The 24,160-nt window shown below is 42.9% G+C and overlaps 1 protein-coding gene across 10 annotated transcripts in view; it reads right to left on the reverse strand.

Moving 5' to 3' along the window:
• The window catches only part of LOC5503383 (transmembrane protein KIAA1109), a 101,839-nt gene that overhangs the window by 49,681 nt on the left and 27,998 nt on the right, over positions 1–24,160 (reverse strand). For 7 of the 10 annotated variants that reach the window (XM_048733411.1, XM_048733412.1, XM_048733409.1 and 4 more), the window contains exons 19-36: positions 19,140–19,316; positions 17,206–17,628; positions 16,506–16,752; positions 16,192–16,398; positions 15,213–15,467; positions 14,565–14,680; positions 14,040–14,185; positions 13,562–13,796; positions 13,065–13,300; positions 12,720–12,941; positions 11,085–11,989; positions 10,628–10,813; positions 9,999–10,114; positions 9,334–9,615; positions 8,502–8,669; positions 5,851–6,111; positions 4,929–5,304; positions 3,980–4,169 (exon numbers count right to left, since the gene is read on the reverse strand). In XM_048733411.1, coding sequence (XP_048589368.1) covers positions 3,980–4,169; positions 4,929–5,304; positions 5,851–6,111; positions 8,502–8,669; positions 9,334–9,615; positions 9,999–10,114; positions 10,628–10,813; positions 11,085–11,989; positions 12,720–12,941; positions 13,065–13,300; positions 13,562–13,796; positions 14,040–14,185; positions 14,565–14,680; positions 15,213–15,467; positions 16,192–16,398; positions 16,506–16,752; positions 17,206–17,628; positions 19,140–19,316 — 4,748 coding nt within the window. Of the gene's footprint in view, positions 1–3,979; positions 4,170–4,928; positions 5,305–5,846; positions 6,112–8,501; positions 8,670–9,333; positions 9,616–9,998; positions 10,115–10,627; positions 10,814–11,084; positions 11,990–12,719; positions 12,942–13,064; positions 13,301–13,561; positions 13,797–14,039; positions 14,186–14,564; positions 14,681–15,212; positions 15,468–16,191; positions 16,399–16,505; positions 16,753–17,205; positions 17,629–19,139; positions 19,317–24,160 lie in introns of all 10 variants that reach the window. The other 3 variants (XM_048733408.1, XM_048733407.1, XM_048733413.1) reach the window with 3 other exon arrangements.

A 24,160-nucleotide genomic window follows, 5' to 3' on the forward strand; every position in this document is an offset into this window, starting at 1 on the left:
TCGGTAATCGCTTGGGGTCTTACTTGAGTTTGGTACTAAACGCGACAGTACTAGCAGTATCCTCGTCTTTAGGTAATCGCTTGGGGTCTTACTTGAGTTTGGTACTAAACGCGACAGTACTAGCAGTATCCTCGTCTTTAGGTAATCGCTTGGGGTCTTACTTGAGGTTGGTACTAAACGCAACAGTACTAGCAGTATCCTCGTCCTTAGCTACTTTAGGCAATCGCTTGGGGTCTTACTTGAGTTTGGTACTAAACGCGACAGTACTAGCAGTATCCTCGTCTTTAGCTACTTTAGGTAATCGCTTGGGGTCTTACTTGAGTTTGGTACTAAACGCGACAGTACTAGCAGTATCCTCGTCTTTAGCTACTTTAGGTAATCGCTTGGGGTCTAACTTGAGTTTGGTACTAAACGCGACAGTACTAGCAGTATCCTCGTCTTTAGCTACTTTAGGTAATCGCTTGGGGTCTTACTTGAGTTTGGTACTAAACGCGACAGTACTAGCAGTATCCTCGTCTTTAGGTAATCGCTTGGGGTCTTACTTGAGTTTGGTACTAAACGCAACAGTACTAGCAGTATCCTCGTCTTTAGCTACTTTAGGCAATCGCTTGGGGTCTTACTTGAGTTTGGTACTAAACGCGACAGTACTAGCAGTATCCTCGTCTTTAGCTACTTTAGGCAATCGCTTGGGGTCTTACTTGAGTTTGGTACTAAATGCGACAGTACTAGCAGTATCCTCGTCCTTAGCTACTTTAGGTAATCGCTTGGGGTCTTACTTGAGTTTGGTACTAAACGCAACAGTACTAGCAGTATCCTCGTCCTTAGGTAATCGCTTGGGGTCTTACTTGAGTTTGGTACTAAACGCGACAGTACTAGCAGTATCCTCGTCTTTAGCTACTTTAGGTAATCGCTTGGGGTCTTACTTGAGTTTGGTACTAAACGCAACAGTACTAGCAGTATCCCCTCGTCTTTAGGTAATCGCTTGGGGTCTTACTTGAGTTTGGTACTAAACGCGACAGTACTAGCAGTATCCTCGTCTTTAGGTAATCGCTTGGGGTCTTACTTGAGTTTGGTACTAAACGCGACAGTACTAGCAGTATCCTCGTCTTTAGCTACTTTAGGCAATCGTTTGGGGTCTTACTTGAGTTTGGTACTAAACGCGACAGTACTAGCAGTATCCTCGTCCTTAGCTACTTTAGGTAATCGCTTGGGGTCTTACTTGAGTTTGGTACTAAACGCAACAGTACTAGCAGTATCCTCGTCTTTAGGTAATCGCTTGGGGTCTTACTTGAGTTTGGTACTAAACGCGACAGTACTAGCAGTATCCTCGTCCTTAGGTAATCGCTTGGGGTCTTACTTGAGTTTGGTACTAAACGCGACAGTACTAGCAGTATCCTCGTCTTTAGCTACTTTAGGTAATCGCTTGGGGTCTTACTTGAGTTTGGTACTAAACGCAACAGTACTAGCAGTATCCTCGTCTTTAGGTAATCGCTTGGGGTCTTACTTGAGTTTGGTACTAAACGCGACAGTACTAGCAGTATCCTCGTCTTTAGGTAATCGCTTGGGGTCTTACTTGAGTTTGGTACTAAACGCGACAGTACTAGCAGTATCCTCGTCTTTAGCTTCTTTAGGCAATCGCTTGGGGTCTTACTTGAGTTTGGTACTAAACGCAACAGTACTAGCAGTATCCTCGTCTTTAGCTACTTTAGGTAATCGCTTGGGGTCTTACTTGAGTTTGGTACTAAACGCAACAGTACTAGCAGTATCCTCGTCTTTAGCTACTTTAGGTAATCGCTTGGGGTCTTACTTGAGTTTGGTACTAAACGCGACAGTACTAGCAGTATCCTCGTCTTTAGGTAATCGCTTGGGGTCTTACTTGAGTTTGGTACTAAACGCAACAGTACTAGCAGTATCCTCGTCTTTAGCTACTTTAGGCAATCGCTTGGGGTCTTACTTGAGTTTGGTACTAAACGCGACAGTACTAGCAGTATCCTCGTCCTTAGCTACTTTAGGTAATCGCTTGGGGTCTTACTTGAGTTTGGTACTAAACGCAACAGTACTAGCAGTATCCTCGTCTTTAGGTAATCGCTTGGGGTCTTACTTGAGTTTGGTACTAAACGCGACAGTACTAGCAGTATCCTCGTCCTTAGCTACTTTAGGTAATCGCTTGGGGTCTTACTTGAGTTTGGTACTAAACGCGACAGTACTAGCAGTATCCTCGTCTTTAGCTACTTTAGGCAATCGCTTGGGGTCTTACTTGAGTTTGGTACTAAACGCGACAGTACTAGCAGTATCCTCGTCCTTAGCTACTTTAGGTAATCGCTTGGGGTCTTACTTGAGTTTGGTACTAAACGCAACAGTACTAGCAGTATCCTCGTCCTTAGCTACTTTGGGTAATCGCTTGGGGTCTTACTTGAGTTTGGTACTAAACGCGACAGTACTAGCAGTATCCTCGTCTTTAGCTATTTTAGGCAATCGCTTGGGGTCTTACTTGAGTTTGGTACTAAACGCGACAGTACTAGCAGTATCCTCGTCTTTAGGTAATCGCTTGGGGTCTTACTTGAGTTTGGTACTAAACGCGACAGTACTAGCAGTATCCTCGTCTTTAGGTAATCGCTTGGGGTCTTACTTGAGTTTGGTACTAAACGCGACAGTACTAGCAGTATCCTCGTCTTTAGCTACTTTAGGTAATCGCTTGGGGTCTTACTTGAGTTTGGTACTAAACGCGACAGTACTAGCAGTATCCTCGTCTTTAGGTAATCGCTTGGGGTCTTACTTGAGTTTGGTACTAAACGCAACAGTACTAGCAGTATCCTCGTCCTTAGCTACTTTAGGCAATCGCTTGGGGTCTTACTTGAGTTTGGTACTAAACGCAACAGTACTAGCAGTATCCTCGTCCTTAGCTACTTTAGGTAATCGCTTGGGGTCTTACTTGAGTTTGGTACTAAACGCAACAGTACTAGCAGTATCCTCGTCCTTAGCTACTTTGGGTAATCGCTTGGGGTCTTACTTGAGTTTGGTACTAAACGCGACAGTACTAGCAGTATCCTCGTCTTTAGCTATTTTAGGCAATCGCTTGGGGTCTTACTTGAGTTTGGTACTAAACGCGACAGTACTAGCAGTATCCTCGTCCTTAGCTACTTTAGGTAATCGCTTGGGGTCTTACTTGAGTTTGGTACTAAACGCAACAGTACTAGCAGTATCCTCGTCTTTAGGTAATCGCTTGGGGTCTTACTTGAGTTTGGTACTAAACGCGACAGTACTAGCAGTATCCTCGTCTTTAGCTACTTTAGGTAATCGCTTGGGGTCTTACTTGAGTTTGGTACTAAACGCGACAGTACTAGCAGTATCCTCGTCTTTAGCTACTTTAGGTAATCGCTTGGGGTCTTACTTGAGTTTGGTACTAAACGCGACAGTACTAGCAGTATCCTCGTCTTTAGGTAATCGCTTGGGGTCTTACTTGAGTTTGGTACTAAACGCAACAGTACTAGCAGTATCCTCGTCTTTAGCTACTTTAGGTAATCGCTTGGGGTCTTACTTGAGTTTGGTACTAAACGCGACAGTACTAGCAGTATTCTCGTCTTTAGCTACTTTAGGTAATCGCTTGGGGTCTTACTTGAGTTTGGTACTAAACGCAACAGTACTAGCAGTATCCCCGTCTTTAGCTACTTTAGGCAATCGCTTGGGGTCTTACATGAGTTTGGTACTAAACGCGACAGTACTAGCAGTATCCTCGTCTTTAGGTAATCGCTTGGGGTCTTACTTGAGTTTGGTACTAAACGCGACAGTACTAGCAGTATCCTCGTCTTTAGGTAATCGCTTGGGGTCTTACTTGAGTTTGGTACTAAACGCGACAGTACTAGCAGTATCCTCGTCTTTCGGTAATCGCTTGGGGTCTTACTTGAGTTTGGTACTAAACGCGACGGTACTAGCAGTATCCTCGTCTTTAGCTACTTTAGGTAATCGCTTGGGGTCTTACTTGAGTTTGGTACTAAACGCGACAGTACTAGCAGTATCCTCGTCTTTAGCTACTTTAGGCATTAGGCCAATCGCTTGCAGCACCGTCTTGAACGTCTCACGCTCATCTTGGATCTGTTTGCCGCTTGTTGGAACGCTGACCATGTCACCGGCGAACAGATCGGTGCTTTGCTCTGATTTATCTGGTGACACTAACAAATAAGAGATAATCAAGATGACAACGCATAGAGATGAGAAGCCAGTTTTCAAATGGCATGTAAATTTGATGCATTTCTTGCGTGTTACGAAATGTTGTCCGTGCAAACAAAAGGCAAATGGTAAATGAAAGTTTTACTATCAAAAAGCGCTTATGGGTACAAGGCATTCATACGGATGAAGATGATATACTTAAAGCCATCAAACTGAAGTATCAATATCCTTAGATATTCTGTAGAGTTTTAATGAGACCCACTGCACCAATCTGACCCGCCATTTTCCATGTACAATCCACCGTTTGCACCAATAGGCTTACACGCTTACTCAACTGTACAGCTCAAGTGTACAAGATACTCAAAGACACAAAGTGTGATGCACCAATAGGCTTACACGCTTACTCAACTGTACAGCTCAAGTGTACAAGATACTCAAAGACACAAAGTGCTGATGCACCAATAGGCTTACACGCTTACTCAACTGTACAGCTCAAGTGTACAAGATACTCAAAGACACAAAGTGCTGATGCACCAATAGGCTTACACGCTTACTCAACTGTACAGCTCAAGTGTACAAGATACTCAAAGACACAAAGTGCTGATGCACCAATAGGCTTACACGCTTACTCAACTGTACAACTCAAGTGTACAAGATACTCAAAGACACAAAGTGTGATGCACCTATAGGCTTACACGCTTACTCAGCTGTATAACTCAAGTGTACAAGCTTCTCAAAGCTACAAAGTCCTGATACTCTACCTGCAGCGTTAATCTGGGGCATTCTAGCAGCTGCTGCTTTGTTCTCGGTCGCAGTCCCACAAGTGGATGCTTGCTGCTTTCCCGCGCCTGATGTTGGGGTAGGAGTATTCGAGAGCCAGCTGTACAGACTCAGCTGCTTCTTATGTCCAGGTCTAAAGCCCTGGCCGCCATGGAAGGTCGCTGAGCGCTTGTTCCGAGGCAGGGTGTTGTCCTCGTCTGACTCGTCTGAGTCACTGTCTGCTGTTCTGTCGGCTTGTCGCAGGAGTGGCGTGCGCTGTCTGCTCGTGCTGGGAGAGGGTTCTAGGTGGACTGGGGTAATCGGCAGGGTGAATGCGCGGGGGGAGCGGGGAGGCTCACACGCGTCATCGTCTGCTGTGATAAAAATAAACAACTGCATCAAAAGAAACTAGGTTTGGCATAAGAAGTGTTATTAAAAACGAATATTTGGCATAGTCGACTACCAGTTTTTGGTGAACCATCTTCATTCTCTGGCTAACAAACACGACTATTTCGGTAGTTTGATTGATGGATTTCCTAAGAGATAATCATATTCAAGGACCACAGGTTCGTGGATTTTTTTAAGGACATCGGGTGCCAAATAACCTGTATAATATTCAATGGCAATCTTTGTTGTGCAGTTATTCTTGGGCCGTGCAAAGTGTCCGATAAATACGAAAGGTTAAACAAGCATTAAAATGAAGTCCATACGAGGAATTCTTTATCTCCTTATCATAATCTATTTTATTATAAAGTGGTTACATCTGCAATGTTCATTTCCAGTGGAGTTTGATCCCCAATAAAAACAGGCGAAACCCCTCCTTAAACCTTTGCAGACTAATATTCCATAAAAAAATAGTATTCATAAAGCAAAGGACGTGAAACACATCCGTCAATTACAGATTCTAAGTGTTGTCGCACCTTCCTTGTCATTGGCTTGACTTGGCTTTACTGCTTGTACAGGTTCTACAACATCAGCCTTCGCTTGCACGTTTGCATCTTCGTGAATGGTGTCCAGGGTCTCTCGGCCATGCTCCTCCTTCATGAGTATGGCCCGGTCCCTCTCGGTCAAGACGCCACGCCCCACAACTCGGCGTTTAATGGAATGCGAGCCGTAGAATAGAATCTCGCCCTTCTCTGTGCCAGCCAGGAAGCATTTCCATTGTCGCGCAAGCGCGAATATACCCTGAGCAAGAAACACACGGTGTGAACACACGCAAATATGCCCTGAGCAAGAAACACACGGTGTGAACACACGCAAATATGCCCTGAGCAAGAAACACACGGTGTGAACACACGCAAATATGCCCTGAGCAAGAAACACACGGTGTGAACACACGCGAATATACCCTGAGCAAGAAACACACGGTGTGAACACACGCAAATATGCCCTGAGCAAGAAACACACGGTGTGAACACACGCAAATATGCCCTGAGCAAGAAACACACGGTGTGAACACACGCAAATATGCCCTGAGCAAGAAACACACGGTGTGAACACACGCGAATATACCCTGAGCAAGAAACACACGGTGTGAACACACGCGAATATGCCCTGAATAACAAACACATGGTGTGAACACACGCGAATATAACTGAGCAAGAAACACACGGTGTGAACACACGCGAATATGCCCTGAATAACAAACACATGATGTGAACACATGCGAATATACCCTGAGCAAGAAACACACGGTGTGAACACACGCAAATATGCCCTGAGCAAGAAACACACGGTGTGAACACACGCAAATATGCCCTGAATAACAAACACATGGTGTGAACACACGCGAATATACCCTGAGCGACAAACACATGGCGTGAACACATGCAAATATACCCTGAGCGACAAGGAACTTGCGCGAATATACCCTGAACAACAAACACATGGTGTGAACACACGCAAATATGCCCTGAATAACAAACACATGGTGTGAACATGCGCGAATTTGCCCTGATCAACAAGCACATGGCGTGAACACATGCAAATATGCCCTGAATAACAAACACATGGCGTGAACACACGCAAGTATACCCTGAGCGACAAACACACGGCATGAACATTAGCGCGAATATGCCCTGAACAACAAACACACGGTGTGAACATACATAAATATGCCCTGAACAAGAAACACATGGTGTGAACAAACATAAATATGCCCTGAGAAACAAACGCATGGTGTGAACACACATAAATATACCGTGAGGAACAAACACATGGTGTGAACACACATAAAATGCCCTGAACCAACACATGGTGTGAACACACTTAAATATGCCCTGAGGAACAAACACACGGTGTGAACATACATAAATATGCCCTGAACAAGAAACACATGGTGTGAACAAACATAAATATGCCCTGAGAAACAAACGCATGGTGTGAACACACATAAATATACCGTGAGGAACAAACACATGGTGTGAACACACATAAAATGCCCTGAACCAACACATGGTGTGAACAAACTTAAATATGCCCTGAGGAACAAACACATGGTGTGAACACACATAAATATACCCTGAACAACAAACACATGGTGTGAACATACATAAATATGCCCTGAACAAGAAACACATGGTGTGAACAAACATAAATATGCCCTGAGAAACAAACACATGGTGTGAACACACATAAATATACCGTGAGGAACAAACACATGGTGTGAACACATATAAAATGCCCTGAACCAACACATGGTGTGAACACACTTAAATATGCCCTGAGGAACAAACACATGGAGTGAACACACTTAAAAATACCGTGAGGAACAAACACATGGTGTGAACACACATAAAATGCCCTGAACCAACACATGGTGTAAACACACTTAAATATGCCCTGAGGAACAAACACATGGTGTGAACACACATAAATATACCCTGAACAACAAACACATGGTGTGAACATACATAAATATGCCCTGAACAAGAAAGACATGGTGTGAACAAACATAAATATGCCCTGAGAAACAAACACATGGTGTGAACACACATAAATATACCGTGAGGAACAAAGACATGGTGTGAACACACATAAAATGCCCTGAACCAACACATGGTGTGAACACACTTAAATATGCCCTGAGGAACAAACACATGGTGTGAACACACTTAAATATACCGTGAGGAACAAACACATGGTGTGAACACACATAAAATGCCCTGAACCAACACATGGTGTGAACACACTTAAATATGCCCTGAGGAACAAACACATGGTGTGAACACACATAAATATGCCCTGAGAAACAAACGCATGGTGTGAACACACTTAAATATGCCCTGAGGAACAAACACATGGTGTGAACACACTTAAATATGCCCTGAACAACAAACACATGGTGTGATGCCTAGTACAACCCCTTTCATCTGCCTATGGATTTTAATTGGCGTATTTCGAGTTTTCACAGCGTTGGGTTCATAGGTAACACTTTTAGGTTAACGCTTTGGGGTACATAAATTACATCTCATAACTCAAACAACATGGCGGCTCCGACATTATGGTAACCGCGCACAAAGCATTGTGGTACTATAAGCACAGGAGGCCCGCGCTTTATATGTAACAGCATGTACCTTGCTGAGCTTGTCATTGGCAGGAATTCCTTCCTTGACAGCCAGCGCTGTACGGACCTTGATAAGCCTCGAGCCGATCAGTTGTCTGCGCAGTACGTAAATAAGCTGACTGGAATGGTCTTCTTGTAAGAATCGAGCTTTCTTGGTCGACAGATAATGGACGCCGTGCTACAGATGCAAAGAACAGGTTTCAAGGTTATGAATACAGCATGACTGGTTATTTGTTTTGAAAATATATTTTTTTTGGTTTGGCAAGTTTACTGCAAACAGAATCATAAGTTTACAATTAACATCAAAGGTAGTCTATTTGATAAAATAAAAACGGAAGAAAAATGTCCACAATAACTGGAAAGTGCCTCTTTCTTCACATTCTTAGAGATACATCGCGTGTCCGACATTTTCTGAGAAAATAACTAAAAGAGTCCATTTCTTTACATTCTTAAGAATACATCACGTGTCCGACACGTGTGCGACATTTTCTGAGAAAATGACCAGAAGAGTCCATTTGTTTACATTTTAAAGATACATTGCGTGTCCGACACGTGTCCGACATTTTCTGAGAAAATAACCAGAAGATCCCATTTCTTCACATTCTTAGAGATAAGCCCCGTGCAAACTGCGCCAGCACCGGACAGCATTGCTGGCGAATTCTTGCTCGACTTACCACAAGACAAAGGAAATGTCAGAAAGTCCATTTCCCATTTTGACATTTCCTTTGTCCTAAAGTCAGTCAATCGAAAATTCGCCAGTAGTTGCACGGGGCTATACATCACGTGTTCGACAAGTGTACGACATTTTCTAAGAAAATAACCAGAAGAGCCCATTTCTTTACCTTCTTAGGGATACGCCCATGGTCAGGGAGAGCCTGTGACATTAGACACGCCACCACGCTCATGAGATGCCGGCTCCTGTTATCCGCCAGCGTGCGCACTTGTTCCTTCACCTCAAGCACGCGAGGCAGCCAAGCCATCGTGAATGGCACGAGAGTCGTTACCAGGTTGTTATAAAGGTGGTAGTTGGCTGGAATTGTCTTGAGTGGTGTGGGGCACGCCAGGTTGAACCAGATGCTGGATACATTGATTGTGATGTCTACACGACGTGCGAGCTCTGCATCCTGGGAAATATTTATCAATGGTAAGTTTCCCAAAGATGAAGGCTCCACTTAAAGCTTGTATATCCAGAGCTTTCGGGGCCAGGGTCTGAATTAGGTCGGCCCATAACATTAAACCTGCCTTGACTTTACTCCCTTTTTCCTCACTTGACATTTCGCAAAACATTTTATTGGTTAACAAGCCTTCCCTTCTCTTTACTTCTTCTTCTTTTCTATACACTTCTCTCTTTTCAGCCCCTATCCCATTCGTAACTACCAAAGAAGGAATCACTAGTAGGCTTTTCACAAACTCTCTTAAGGTATCACTGAACCATCCTGGCCTTCTCCAATCGATTTCAATCTAGCTTTTCGTTAGACAAGAATTGCCTTTCTTTTCCAGTTGATACCTTTGGTTTGTTCGGCAGTCCTTCGTAGGGTATCTCCCCTGGTGCCACTTTACTTGGATCTTTTCTCGACTTTGTCTTAAGGAGTGGAACAGTGGCCTCTTCGTCCCTGTACGATCCTGAAGAACACAATTAGATTCAGTAAAACACCATATAAGAAGTAGGGTACAAAAAGGCCAAGGCACACTTGCAAGACTAGAAATTTGATTGAGGAAATATCAGTGAAGCTAGGTTGCAACTTAATCTCAATGCGGACATGTTGCACCTACCATCACTTTCAATGTCGGACATGTTGCACCTACCATCACTTTTAATGTCGGACATGTTGCACCTTCCATCACTTTCAATATCGGACATGTTGCACCTACCATCACTTTCAATGTCGGACATGTTGCACCTACCATCACTTTTAATGTCGGACATGTTGCACCTTCCATCACTTTCAATATCGGACATGTTGCACCTACCATCACTTTCAATGTCGGACATGTTGCACCTACCATCACTTTCAATGTCGGACATGTTGCACCTACCATCACTTTTAATGTCGGACATGTTACACCTACCATCACTTTCAATGTCGGACATGTTGCACCTACCATCACTTTCAATATCGGACATATTGCACCTACCATCACTCTCAATGTCGGACATGTTGCCGCTTGAACTTGATAAGAAGCTTAAGGTAGATGAGGTGAGGGAGCTGAGCCCACTCTCCACTGACTTGCGCTGGTCAGCGGGTAAGGCAGCCTCTATATCCAAGGATGGATTTTCACGCTGAAAGATGGGGTTACTAAAGCCATGAAACATTCCACCACCTGAAAGGTGAATAAAAGGCGTTCACTTCAGAGTGAGTAGGCCCTGGGCAGGCAGATCACCCAAGTATATTTTATATTATGCAGAACAGTTATATGTAGAACAATCTAGGGGGGGAATAGGGGAGCATTTGTTACTCTCCGGTTTGAATTACATTTTTGGCCTTTGCAGATTCCAGTAAAATATAGAATTTTGATTTCCTAAGAACAAGCAAATCTTCCCTACAAAGATCTTTAAAGACGAGGGCAACAAAAGCATTGAAGTCCATCTCACCTTCACCTGATGTTACGTCCTCGTCTGTTGCTTGAGCTTTACGCTCGGCATCCCGATGCACAGATCGTCGGCGTCGGCGGATCTTGGGCATGATCTCTTGTCCATTTCCACACTCGCTACCTCCCTGAATGGATATGTTATCCATGCCGCATTCGAGCATCAGCAGGCTCAGACACGTGCCAGAGGGCAACTCTTCGCCGCTTGTCTCGTCAACGTACCCCTTCAGGTGTTCTCCATTTACATTGAACTTGGCCTTTGCCGCTGGTTCAGGGATAGCTGTGGTAACACTATTCTCCAGTTCTGCGTGGTCACAGAGCTTTCGCAGCTGGAACTGAACATGACTGCATTTGATGCTACCGATTGTCGATGTGTTCCGATGGATCACTTTCTTGGACGGTTGTTCATTCTTTGGGGGTTCAATCTCCACTACACATGACATCTTCTCCTTCTTGTCCTTCTTCTCGTTCTTCTCAGCACTTTCTCGCCGCTCCTTGCAGCCTTTGCAGTCTTTCCTCTCCCCACTCTCCTCAGTCTCCTCAGCGGCTGCTTTCTGCTCGGTCAGCACCTCAGAGGTTATACCGCTGATGCAACCTGCAAGCAGCGAAATCGAGGGCACAGGTTCCCCTGTGGGTGTGCCTGGAAAGTTATTCTTGTCTTTGTGTGCTTCTATTTCCGGTATTGCGGCTTGTAAAAAACAGACGTTGATCTTAGAAGTGCTCATGTATAATACCGTTTGTTTGGACGGGTCTTCTTTCGGCGCTTCACTAGGTACAACGGAATTTGAGGGGTCTGCTAGGCGCCTGCGGTACATGTGCTCAGCAGCGTCTGTACATTTGCCATGCACCAAATCTATTACTGTAGCAGGGTGCAGCATTCTATCTTGCCGCGTGACCGAAGATATGTATCTATAGATAAAAGGGTTATTTTCAGACTATTTTGATTTTACCAATATAATGTATAATATATGACACTTTTTTAACATTTGTTAGATGCGATATGGCTCAACACAACCGAAGATAATTCAAAAACTTTAATCAAATATTTTATTTTCACAAAAAACAAACAAAGAAATGCACTAGACAACGTTTTATGCGGTGGTTCGAGATGGACCGTTAAACTCTGAGATTTATGTGGTGGTTCGAGATCGACCGTTAAACTCGGAGTTTTATGTGGTGGTTCGAGATGGACCGTTCAACTCGGAATTTTATGAGGTGATTCGATGGAGAAAGGTTGAAACCTATCAAACACGTGAAGAATTGTGGTTTACAAATCAATTCCATTGTTTCCTGTAGTCGCCATCCTTGTATCGTTGAAGTCTATTAGGTGTTACCCCCTAAGTCCACCTAAATCTATTACTAAGAAAAGTATATCTAAATCACTTACCTTATGAACTCGTCACTGACCTTAACAACTCTGATTCGTCACTGACCTTAGCAACTCTGATTCGTCACTGACCTTAGCAACTGATTCGTCACTGAGGTTAGCAACTCTGATTCGTCACTGACCTTAGCAACTCTGATCCGTCACTGATCTTAGCAACCCTGATTGATCACTGACCTTAGCAACTCTGATTCCTCATTGACCTTAGCAACTCTAAATCGTCACTGACCTTAGCAACTTTAAATCGTCACTGACCTTTGTAACGCGTCCAGTAGCAAGGGTGACACCAGCATGTTTACTTCGCCGTCAAACCTCAACACCACCATGTTCTGCCTGGACAGTGATGCCCTTTTCGTCAGGGTACCGACAGGGGAGGTGTCAGTAGAGCTAGCGGACATCACGTCGCCCTCGTTCATGGCAGACTTCCAACGAGCTTTGCGCACCGAATCTTGCTCACTCTGGTCTATGACCTCGTTACTGTCAAAGCAAGGGGAGGCAGTATAACGTAGTTATTGTTCGTTTTAATATATATGCTGGTAAAGCATTAACAATCACATGCGAGGGAGATTTATCATCAAGAGACCTTACAGGAAGTATTACCTGCCAGATGCGTTGCCTTTCTTCTCGTGCGTAGCCATGTCCAGCACAGTGTCATGGCTGACATACACAGACCCTGAGCTGGTGGAGCTAACATCTGCGTCGTCATCCGGGCTTTTTGGATCACGCTGGTTCCTATGGTAACGCTTCACAAGAAGTGGGAGCTCGAGCCTGCGGGCATTGCGATAATTGAACTGCGGTACGCCGGGCGGTGTAAAATTTTCATCAGAATCGGTGGCCTAGACAGATGATGTGGTCATTTAGATATTTCAAAGCAATTTTGTTGGGAGTGGCCGTCTAACAGAAGTACATATGTATTTAGAGTATGTGTAATCAAGACATTTTAAAAAAAGTGTTGCCTTTTTCCACTATCCTTAAGACGTACTTATCCGAGGTGATGTGGCGTGTTCCAGTTAAAAGAGTTAACTTGTTTGTTTTGCACTACTGTATGCTAAAAATGTTATTCCGATCCGGCCTTGTGCCTCAGATCAAAGAGTTACCTTTAGATTTTGCACTAAGCTGAAGATGCGCTTGTCCGGCGCGATAGTCTGGGGCATGCTCCAGTTCAGACACTCAAGCTGCGAGAGATGCTGTGAGTAGCGGTGCACGAGGTGGGGACATGAGACAAGGAACCGCGACATGTACGTGGCCTCATCTTCGAACTGCATCAGGTCTCCCGGGAATTCCACAGCTGAGATGAACGACTCGGCAGATGCGGCCCTGTACAGCGGGTACCTAAACAGAAGATATGCGAAGAGTCACTCATAACTCAAGAGCTAGTCCATCGACGGAAGACCCGGAACGCTAGAGTGCTTGGAAAGGGGAACTCATAACCTGTGCCAGCAAAGCGAGGGTGGAAAGCTGACAAAGGTATTCAAGCGAGATATCAGGCACATTGCTTGAATACCTGACAATAGGCATTCAACCAAGGGATAAGACACCCCATATGGAAAGCCCGTCCTGTTAGCGTTAACCTACCCTTCACTGTTGTTGGTCTCATCGAGCAAGCTGCCACAGGAATAGAACGATCCATCACTAGCCACTGAACGCTGAGACGAGGCTGAAGGGAGAGGTGGTCGGCCAGACTGTATGGACTGCGACCTGTTCAGCCCTTGACGGGAACCCTGCGGCAAGAAACAAAGAGAGAGGACATTATAAAGACGCTAATCCTGCAGAAATCTCTTTCTTAACGATGTTAAAACCTAGGTTATACCAGGAATTCAACCAGCAATTTTTATTGTGTGTTTTCAGAAAAGATCTATACCCCACGGAAAAACAGGGGGTGTTAAAATTAAAACTGTCCAAACAAACACTGTATTTTGGCCAAATTCGGTTGTTGCTATTCGTGGGGTGTGGTGAGATATTTCTTTGAGAAAATTTCATTTTTTGGGGGGTATGAATCTGTCCTGGAATCACATCACGTCATGTGCTAGGGTTACTTGTTGAACCAATTAATTCCAGCAGATAAGTAGAGAGGAAGAGAATGCTGGTAACAATGATCACCTGTAAGTTTCCACGCGCATTGCGCATGCGTTGATGCATGTTAGTAATACTGGATGAAACTTTCTGAAGAGAACTACTCCAGCTGAGTCTAGACGTTGCTCCTCCACCACTACCATCTAATGGGAAAAGAGTCAGTAACAGCTAGGCGTTAGATAAGAAATACGGGGTAAATAAACAAGCAAGCTTGATTATACAGCTCGTTCAGGCCCGTACCCAGTATTTTCTTGGGGGGAGGGGGGGTGCGAAATCCGAAAACAATTTTCGGGGGGGGGAGTTTTCTGATAAGAAACTGACCACCAAGAAAGAACAAAAAGGGATTTTTGTATCTCCACGGCACGGTTATTATCGGATCTAGCTACAAAAAAGTTTGACTTTACATTTACAGTTACATTTATAACATACCATAGTGACTTAGAATGCCCTTTTTATCTAATTCTCTTACGCTTTATCGTTTTTTTCTACCAATAGCACGTCTTTTGCGGATCGGAAGTGGAGGTTTCGGCCCTTCTGTGGGTGGAGGGGGGTGCGAACCCCCTGGGTACGGGCCTCTCTTTTCACAATACAATTAAAACTGCAAGAAAATCGCAAAAGCTGCCTCAAAGGCGTATACGCCTATGCCTTGTTAAGATTTACGGATAAGCGTGCTACCTTCATCTATATCCATATTTGTCGTCGCTTCTGTATCGTGACGGTAGCGTGCATGCGCAGGTCTAAGCTTGGGAGAACCGCTGGACTCTGATCCGTGGTATCGCTTGCGCGTAAACGCTTCCACCGAGCCCATGGGGCTGGCATCCATGTATGAGGATCCCAGAGCATCCCGGGAGTACATGAGAGCCTTGCTACCTTGATCGCCAAGGTTGGCATCGTCATAGAAACCGCCTTCGCTCCCGAATCCACCAATACCTGTGGGCAATAGGAGCAGTTCTCTGATGCTCTCGATAAGAACTAAACTAAATGATGCTCTCTATTAGAACTAAACGAAACTCGTGTAATTTCTCTCTATCGCCGAAACATTGCTCTAGGAAAGATGCAGCGCAATCAGTAAAACCGTAAACACCCGAAATATGTGTGGAATGTTTATTGTCTTCTGACAAATCAGACACAAGAATTTAGAGACTGAGACTTGCTAAAAAACATGTTTCTAGTTGACTGTTTGAATATCTCGCGATTGGTCGAAATAAACATTCCATACATATTTACGTGTTCATGGGTTTACTGGTAAAAGGAAGGTAAACATCAGAATCAGTAATAATTTTAAATTATCCAAAAGGCGTTTTTTGTGAATGATTTATCATAACCCTAAAACTATGTCAATTCACAAAAAATATCTTTGTACACAATTTTGGCCGAAGGCTACTGGAAGCCCACATTAATTAATTGTTAAATTTAATCTTAAAGCGCAACTAGTAAAACCGTGAACAACATTAATATGTGTAGAAAATTTATTGTCGTCTGACAAATCAGAACTGTCAACTGAAACTTGTTGACGCTGATTTATATTTGACTGTTTCGATATCTTTGATACATTATTTAAATAATTCAGATGATCACAGATTTGCTGGCGCTGTAATATTTATTTTTCCATCGTTTAGCCTTTATATAGCCTTAACAGGCTTAAGTGGTCTACCTGTGTCGTTGTAACTAGCATCCAGTTTCTCTGCCACAAAGAAGCGTGGTCCATTTACATTCTTGCCGAAAAAATTGCATCCCCCTACGCATGCGCAGCAGCCATGTCGTCTGTTCGGGTGCCTCTCGGACGGTTCCCATAGAAACCACAACCGCTGGCTGGCATGATCGTGATGCTGAAGGAAATCTTTCTGGCTGAACCGATTGTCTGGAAGGAAGGATAAAAATGCTTATTATACAACTACAGGGCTAGATGGTATAACACGCATTACGAACAACGTAACGCAATGAAACATTTTTTGAAAGGCTTCTCACCTAGATTATCAGTTGCTAAGGCAACGTCAGAGATGATCGGACCAAGTTCCATGGAGGCCGCCTCTAGCCAGATGACGTCATCACACACAGACATGCGCTTGTGCACGTCGCTGAGCATAGGATCCTCGGACAAGGGGAATGGGGCGAGCACAAATTGACGGATCTTGACGGCTTGCAAAAACGCACTCAAACCGCTAGACGGAACTGCTGAATGGAGATTACACGTGGCAAGACGCAGGGGGGAAATCTAAGGAAAACATTGAGATGAGGAAATAGATATGGGGGAATACTGACAAAAGGTAAAAGAAACGGGGGAGGGGCATGCGAGGGGGAGGGGGTTAATGCCAGGGTGCACAATAGATTCTATAATTTTGAGGGCAGGCATGTATGTTGAAGGGGGGGGGTGTGGGAGTTTTTTGTTTTACTTTTATATCAGTATTATAAAAAAATCAAAACAGTTCTTAACGAATAAAGCTAAGACGATTGCAACTTGAAAATATACTTCACGGCTAAGCGGGAACACAGTTTTATTAAGTGCATTATATAATTCGACAATTAATAAGGAGCCATAAGACACAACCGATAAACTGTGTTTCTAACGAATTAGGAGATAATCCTAACACGGTGGTAATATATAATAGCCGGCGCTGAGGTAGAAGAACACAACGTCGGCCAATTCCTGCCGCAGTCTTTTACGTACCTCTAGATTGCAGGCAACGCCTGTCTCAACTATGTACACATCCACATTCTCAAGGGATACCCTGGTCATGCGGTACTTGATGTCATCTTCAGTGATACACAGCTCGTCTGAGCTCTTAACAGCCTCGCCAGGATCATCCTCAACCACAGACCTCTTACGCCCCTTTCCTTTACCGGCCCCTTTGGATTCCGTTCCCTTGTTTCCTTTCGACCAGGACCCAGACCGCTTGAAGACCTTTTTTTCTACCGCCGCAGAGCAGGGCGCCTCCTCCTTGTTCTCAGTGGTTGGCTTTGCATTGACTGTGCACAGATTTTGGTAGTTGCCATGGATGCATCTCTGGTAAGGTCTAGAAGGCTCGAATGAATTCTCCTCGTTAAGAAGGTGAAAGACAAAGGTCTGTCCCCAGTTGACCAATGACTGAATCTACAAAACAATGGACCAAAAATACAAAGGTCTTCCCCCAGTTGATCAATGACTAAAGCTACAAAACAAGAGACCAAAAATACAAAGGTCTTCCCCCAGTTGACCAATGACTGAATCTACAAAACAAGAGACCAAAAATACAAAGGTCTTCCCCCAGTTGATCAATGACTGAATCTACAAAACAAGAGACCAAAAATACAATGGTCTTCCCCCAGTTGATCAATGACTGAAGCTACAAAACAAGAGACCAAAAATACAAAGGTCTTCCCCCAGTTGATCAATGACTGAATCTACAAAACAAGAAACCAAAAATACAATGGTCTTCCCCCAGTTGATCAATGACTGAATCTACAAAACAAGAGACCAAAAATACAAAGGTCTTCCCCCAGTTGATCATTGACTGAAGCTACAAAACAAGAAACCAAAAATACAAAGGTTTTCCCCCAGTTGATCAATGACTGAATCTACAAAACAAGAGACCAAAAATACAAAGGTCTTCCCCCAGTTGATCAATGACTGAATCTACAAAACAAGAGACCAAAAATACAAAGGTCTTCCCCCAGTTGATCAATGACTGAATCTACAAAACAAGAAACCAAAAATACAAAGGTCTTCCCCCAGTTGATCATTGACTGAAGCTACAAAACAAGAGACCAAAAATACAAAGGTCTTCCCCCAGTTGATCAATGACTTAAGCTACAAAACAAGAAACCAAAAATACAATGGTCTTCCCCCAGTTGATCAATGACTGAATCTACAAAACAAAAGACCAAAAATACAAAGGTCTTCCCCCAGTTGATCAATGACTTAAGCTACACAACAAAAGACTAAAAATACAAAGGTCTTCCCCCAGTTGATCAATGACTGAAGCTACAAAACAAGAAACCAAAAATACAAAGGTCTTCCCCCAGTTGATCAATGACTAAAGCTACAAAACAAGAGACCAAAAATAAGATGTCTGACGGTCCATACACTTACCTGTTTTAATTAATCATCAATTTAGGGCATTAAATGATATATTATGAATGTTTCGCTATTACAGTAAAATAATAATTATTATCATAATTACATTAGTTTAGTATGCGTGTCAAACTTTGGCACTGAAACGACTGCATAAGTGTCAAAAAAGACCATGGTTACCCCAAGACCATGGTTACCCCTATTTTTTGGTGAAATTGCCACTGCCATGTTTTAAAAAAGTAAATGCAAGCAATTATCTATTTCCTACTAGAGTATTTCGACACTATTTTTTTTTGGCAAAATCAGTCAATTTATAGTCATTACAAACCCACTACCCTCTTACGTGTAATTGTTCGGTAATCTTTCCAGACAGAACTACCCTCTTACTTGTGGTACCGTCATCTTTCCAGACAGAACTACCCTCTTATGTGTGATACGGTAATCTTTCCAGACATAACTACCCTTTTATGTGTGATACGGTAATCTGTCCAGACAGAACTACCCTCTTATGTGTGATACGGTAATCTTTCCAGACAGAACTACCCTCTTACCTGTGGTATAGTAATCTTTCCAGACAAAATGCCAAACTGCAGCTCAACCAGCCATGCATACTCCAAAGTCTCTGAATCTGGCGGGAGCCCCTTGTCCGAAAACATGGCATGCCCACGCATCTGGAATCCGGACAGACTTAAATGGCCCTTGGACAGGTGCTGGTGCATCAGGCCACGCTAGATTTAAGAAAAATGTTACAATATCTCCAAGGTAGTGTTTGAGATAGAGGGAAGGGACATAAGAAAAACGTTACAATATCTCCAAGGTAGTGTTTGAGATAGAGGGAAGGGACATAAGAAAAACGTTACAATATCTCCAAGGTAGTGTTTGAGATAGAGGGAAGGGACATAAGAAAAACGTTACAATATCTCCAAGGTAGTGTTTGAGATAGAGGGAAGGGACATAAGAAAAACGTTACAATATCTCCAAGGTAGTGTTTGAGATAGAGGGAAGGGACATAAGAAAAACGTTACAATATCTCCAAGGTAGTGTTTGAGATAGAGGGAAGGGACATAAGAAAAACGTTACAATATCTCCAAGGTAGTGTTTGAGATAGAGGGAAGGGACATAAGAAAAACGTTACAATATCTCCAAGGTAGTGTTTGAGATAGAGGGAAGGGACATAAGAAAAACGTTACAATATCTCCAAGGTAGTGTTTGAGATAGAGGGAAGGGGCATAAGAAAAACGTTACAATATCTCCAAGGTAGTGTTTGAGATAGAGGGAAGGGGCATAAGAAAAACGTTACAATATATCCAAGGTAGTGTTTGAGATAGAGGGAAGGGACATAAGAAAAACGTTACAATATCTCCAAGGTAGTGTTTGAGATAGAGGGAAGGGACATAAGAAAAACGTTACAATATCTCCAAGGTAGTGTTTGAGATAGAGGGAAGGGACATAAGAAAAACGTTACAATATCTCCAAGGTAGTGTTTGAGATAGAGGGAAGGGACATAAGAAAAACGTTACAATATCTCCAAGGTAGTGTTTGAGATAGAGGGAAGGGACATAAGAAAAACGTTACAATATCTCCAAGGTAGTGTTTGAGATAGAGGGAAGGGACATAAGAAAAACGTTACAATATCTCCAAGGTAGTGTTTGAGATAGAGGGAAGGGACATAAGAAAAACGTTACAATATCTCCAAGGTAGTGTTTGAGATAGAGGGAAGGGACATAAGAAAAACGTTACAATATCTCCAAGGTAGTGTTTGAGATAGAGGGAAGGGACATAAGAAAAACGTTACAATATCTCCAAGGTAGTGTTTGAGATAGAGGGAAGGGACATAAGAAAAACGTTACAATATCTCCAAGGTAGTGTTTGAGATAGAGGGAAGGGACATAAGAAAAACGTTACAATATCTCCAAGGTAGTGTTTGAGATAGAGGGAAGGGACATAAGAAAAACGTTACAATATCTCCAAGGTAGTGTTTGAGATAGAGGGAAGGGACATAAGAAAAACGTTACAATATCTCCAAGGTAGTGTTTGAGATAGAGGGAAGGGACATAAGAAAAACGTTACAATATCTCCAAGGTAGTGTTTGAGATAGAGGGAAGGGACATAAGAAAAACGTTACAATATCTCCAAGGTAGTGTTTGAGATAGAGGGAAGGGACATAAGAAAAACGTTACAATATCTCCAAGGTAGTGTTTGAGATAGAGGGAAGGGACATAAGAAAAACGTTACAATATCTCCAAGGTAGTGTTTGAGATAGAGGGAAGGGACATAAGAAAAACGTTACAATATCTCCAAGGTAGTGTTTGAGATAGAGGGAAGGGACATAAGAAAAACGTTACAATATCTCCAAGGTAGTGTTTGAGATAGAGGGAAGGGACATAAGAAAAACGTTACAATATCTCCAAGGTAGTGTTTGAGATAGAGGGAAGGGACATAAGAAAAACGTTACAATATCTCCAAGGTAGTGTTTGAGATAGAGGGAAGGGACATAAGAAAAACGTTACAATATCTCCAAGGTAGTGTTTGAGATAGAGGGAAGGGACATAAGAAAAACGTTACAATATCTCCAAGGTAGTGTTTGAGATAGAGGGAAGGGACATAAGAAAAACGTTACAATATATCCAAGGTAGTGTTTGAGATAGAGGGAAGGGACATAAGAAAAACGTTACAATATATCCAAGGTAGTGTTTGAGATAGAGGGAAGGGACATAAGAAAAACGTTACAATATCTCCAAGGTAGTGTTTGAGGTAGAGGGAAGGGACATAAGAAAAACGTTACAATATCTCCAAGGTAGTGTTTGAGGTAGAGGGAAGGGGCATAAGAAAAACGTTACAATATATCCAAGGTAGTGTTTGAGGTAGAGGGAAGGGGCATAAGAAAAACGTTACAATATATCCAAGGTAGTGTTTGAGATAGAGGGAAGGGACATAAGAAAAACGTTACAATATCTCCAAGGTAGTGTTTGAGATAGAGGGAAGGGACATAAGAAAAACGTTACAATATCTCCAAGGTAGTGTTTGAGATAGACGGAAGGGACATAAGAAAAACGTTACAATATCTTCAAGGTAGTGTTTGAGATAGAGGGAAGGGACATAAGAAAAACGTTACAATATCTCCAAGGCAGTGTTTTAGATAGAGGGAAGGGACATAAGAAAAACGTTACAATATCTCCAAGGTAGTGTTTGAGGTAGAGGGAAGGGGCATAAGAAAAACGTTACAATATATCCAAGGTAGTGTTTGAGGTAGAGGGAAGGGGCATAAGAAAAACGTTACAATATATCCAAGGTAGTGTTTGAGATAGAGGGAAGGGACATAAGAAAAACGTTACAATATCTCCAAGGTAGTGTTTGAGATAGAGGGAAGGGACATAAGAAAAACGTTACAATATCTCCAAGGTAGTGTTTGAGATAGACGGAAGGGACATAAGAAAAACGTTACAATATCTTCAAGGTAGTGTTTGAGATAGAGGGAAGGGACATAAGAAAAACGTTACAATATCTCCAAGGTAGTGTTTTAGATAGAGGGAAGGGACATAAGAAAAACGTTACAATATCTCCAAGGTAGTGTTTGAGATAGAGGGAAGGGACATAAGAAAAACGTTACAATATCTCCAAGGTAGTGTTTGAGATAGAGGGAAGGGACATAAGAAAAACGTTACAATATCTCCAAGGTAGTGTTTGAGATAGACGGAAGGGACACAAGAAAAACGTTACAATATCTCCCAGGTAGTGTTTGAGATAGAGGGAAGGGACATAAGAAAAACGTTACAATATCTCCAAGGTAGTGTTTGAGATAGAGGGAAGGGACATAAGAAAAACGTTACAATATCTCCAAGGTAGTGTTTGAGATAGACGGAAGGGACATAAGAAAAACGTTACAATATCTCCAAGGTAGTGTTTGAGATAGAGGGAAGGGACATAAGAAAAACGTTACAATATCTCCCAGGTAGTGTTTGAGATAGAGGGAAGGGACACAAGAAAAACGTTACAATATCTCCAAGGTAGTGTTTGAGATAGAGGGAAGGGACATAAGAAAAACGTTACAATATCTCCAAGGTAGTGTTTGAGATAGAGGGAAGGGGCATAAGAAAAACGTTACAATATCTCCAAGGTAGTGTTTGAGATAGAGGGAAGGGACATAAGAAAAACGTTACAATATCTCCAAGGTAGTGTTTGAGATAGAGGGAAGGGACATAAGAAAAACGTTACAATATCTCCAAGGTAGTGTTTGAGATAGAGGGAAGGGACATAAGAAAAACGTTACAATATCTCCAAGGTAGTGTTTGAGATAGAGGGAAGGGACATAAGAAAAACGTTACAATATATCCAAGGTAGTGTTTGAGATAGAGGGAAGGGACATAAGAAAAACGTTACAATATCTCCAAGGTAGTGTTTGAGATAGAGGGAAGGGACATAAGAAAAACGTTACAATATCTCCCAGGTAGTGTTTGAGATAGACGGAAGGGACACAAGAAAAACGTTACAATATCTCCCAGGTAGTGTTTGGGATTGAAATAGGACAATGTCTTTGTCGGTGACGAGGTTGTCTTTTAAATGGTTATGGCAAAACAATAAACCACGTCTCTGCTAAAAGTGTTGTTTTTGTTGCTGCCGCTTGTGCTGCAGCTAGGTAATTACAATGTTGTAACCATGGTTGTTGTTGTTGCTGCTGTCAGTCATTCTCCTATATTGTTGTAGTGTTCTATCGAGTATGATAACTAATACCTATAACGTTGTTGTTAATGCTATCTGGCCGACATGACGGCAAATTAAACTCACTTTACATCAAAAAAAGGCGGACAGTTCCTCTAAGTACTAAATGCGACTTTCTGCCACTGAAATCAAGCTATCCTCCCGGGGCTTACAAAAAAAACGCGAAAAAGATCAGATAAAATTCCCTGTTAATGCAAAACCCTTTGAGATATAAGCCTCTCCAGTTACGTTATCAGGGCTTATCCGAGCAGATAAATCTGCAACGGAGGAAACGAGCAAGCCACTGCCATTATCCTGACTCTTGGTTTCCAAAGCCTTGAGCTACTGTGGTCACTACGCACTTTGCTTTTTTTGTAGCAATTCTATTCCTTGCATATTTTCTTTATGTCATATTTTATATATATATGCAAATACAGATGAACTGAACCAGGGCGATTGTGCGCATGTGTTGAGTTTTTTTGTCATCTCACCTCGTTGTTGTGCGCAGTGCGCATGAGCGGAGTTTCTGTCATCTTACCTCGTTGTTGTGGTTGTGCGCAGTGCGCATGTGCGGAGCTTCTGTCATCTTACCTCGTTGTTGTGGGTGTGCGCAGTGCTCATGTGCGGAGCTTTTTGTCATCTCACCTCGTTGTTGTGCGCAGTGCGCATGAGCGGAGTTTCTGTCATCTTACCTCATTGTTGTGGTTGTGCGCAGTGCGCATGTGCGGAGTTCTTCTGCCATCTTACCTCGTTGTTGTGGGTGTGTGCAGTGCGCATGTGCGGAGTTCTTCTGTCATCTTACCTCGTTGTTGTGGGTGTGTGCAGTGCGCATGTGCGGAGTTCTTCTGCCATCTTACCTCGTTGTTGTGGGTGT

Source organism: Nematostella vectensis, chromosome 10 (genome assembly GCF_932526225.1).
Source record: "Nematostella vectensis chromosome 10, jaNemVect1.1, whole genome shotgun sequence".
NCBI classification, from domain to species: Eukaryota; Metazoa; Cnidaria; class Anthozoa; order Actiniaria; family Edwardsiidae; genus Nematostella; species Nematostella vectensis.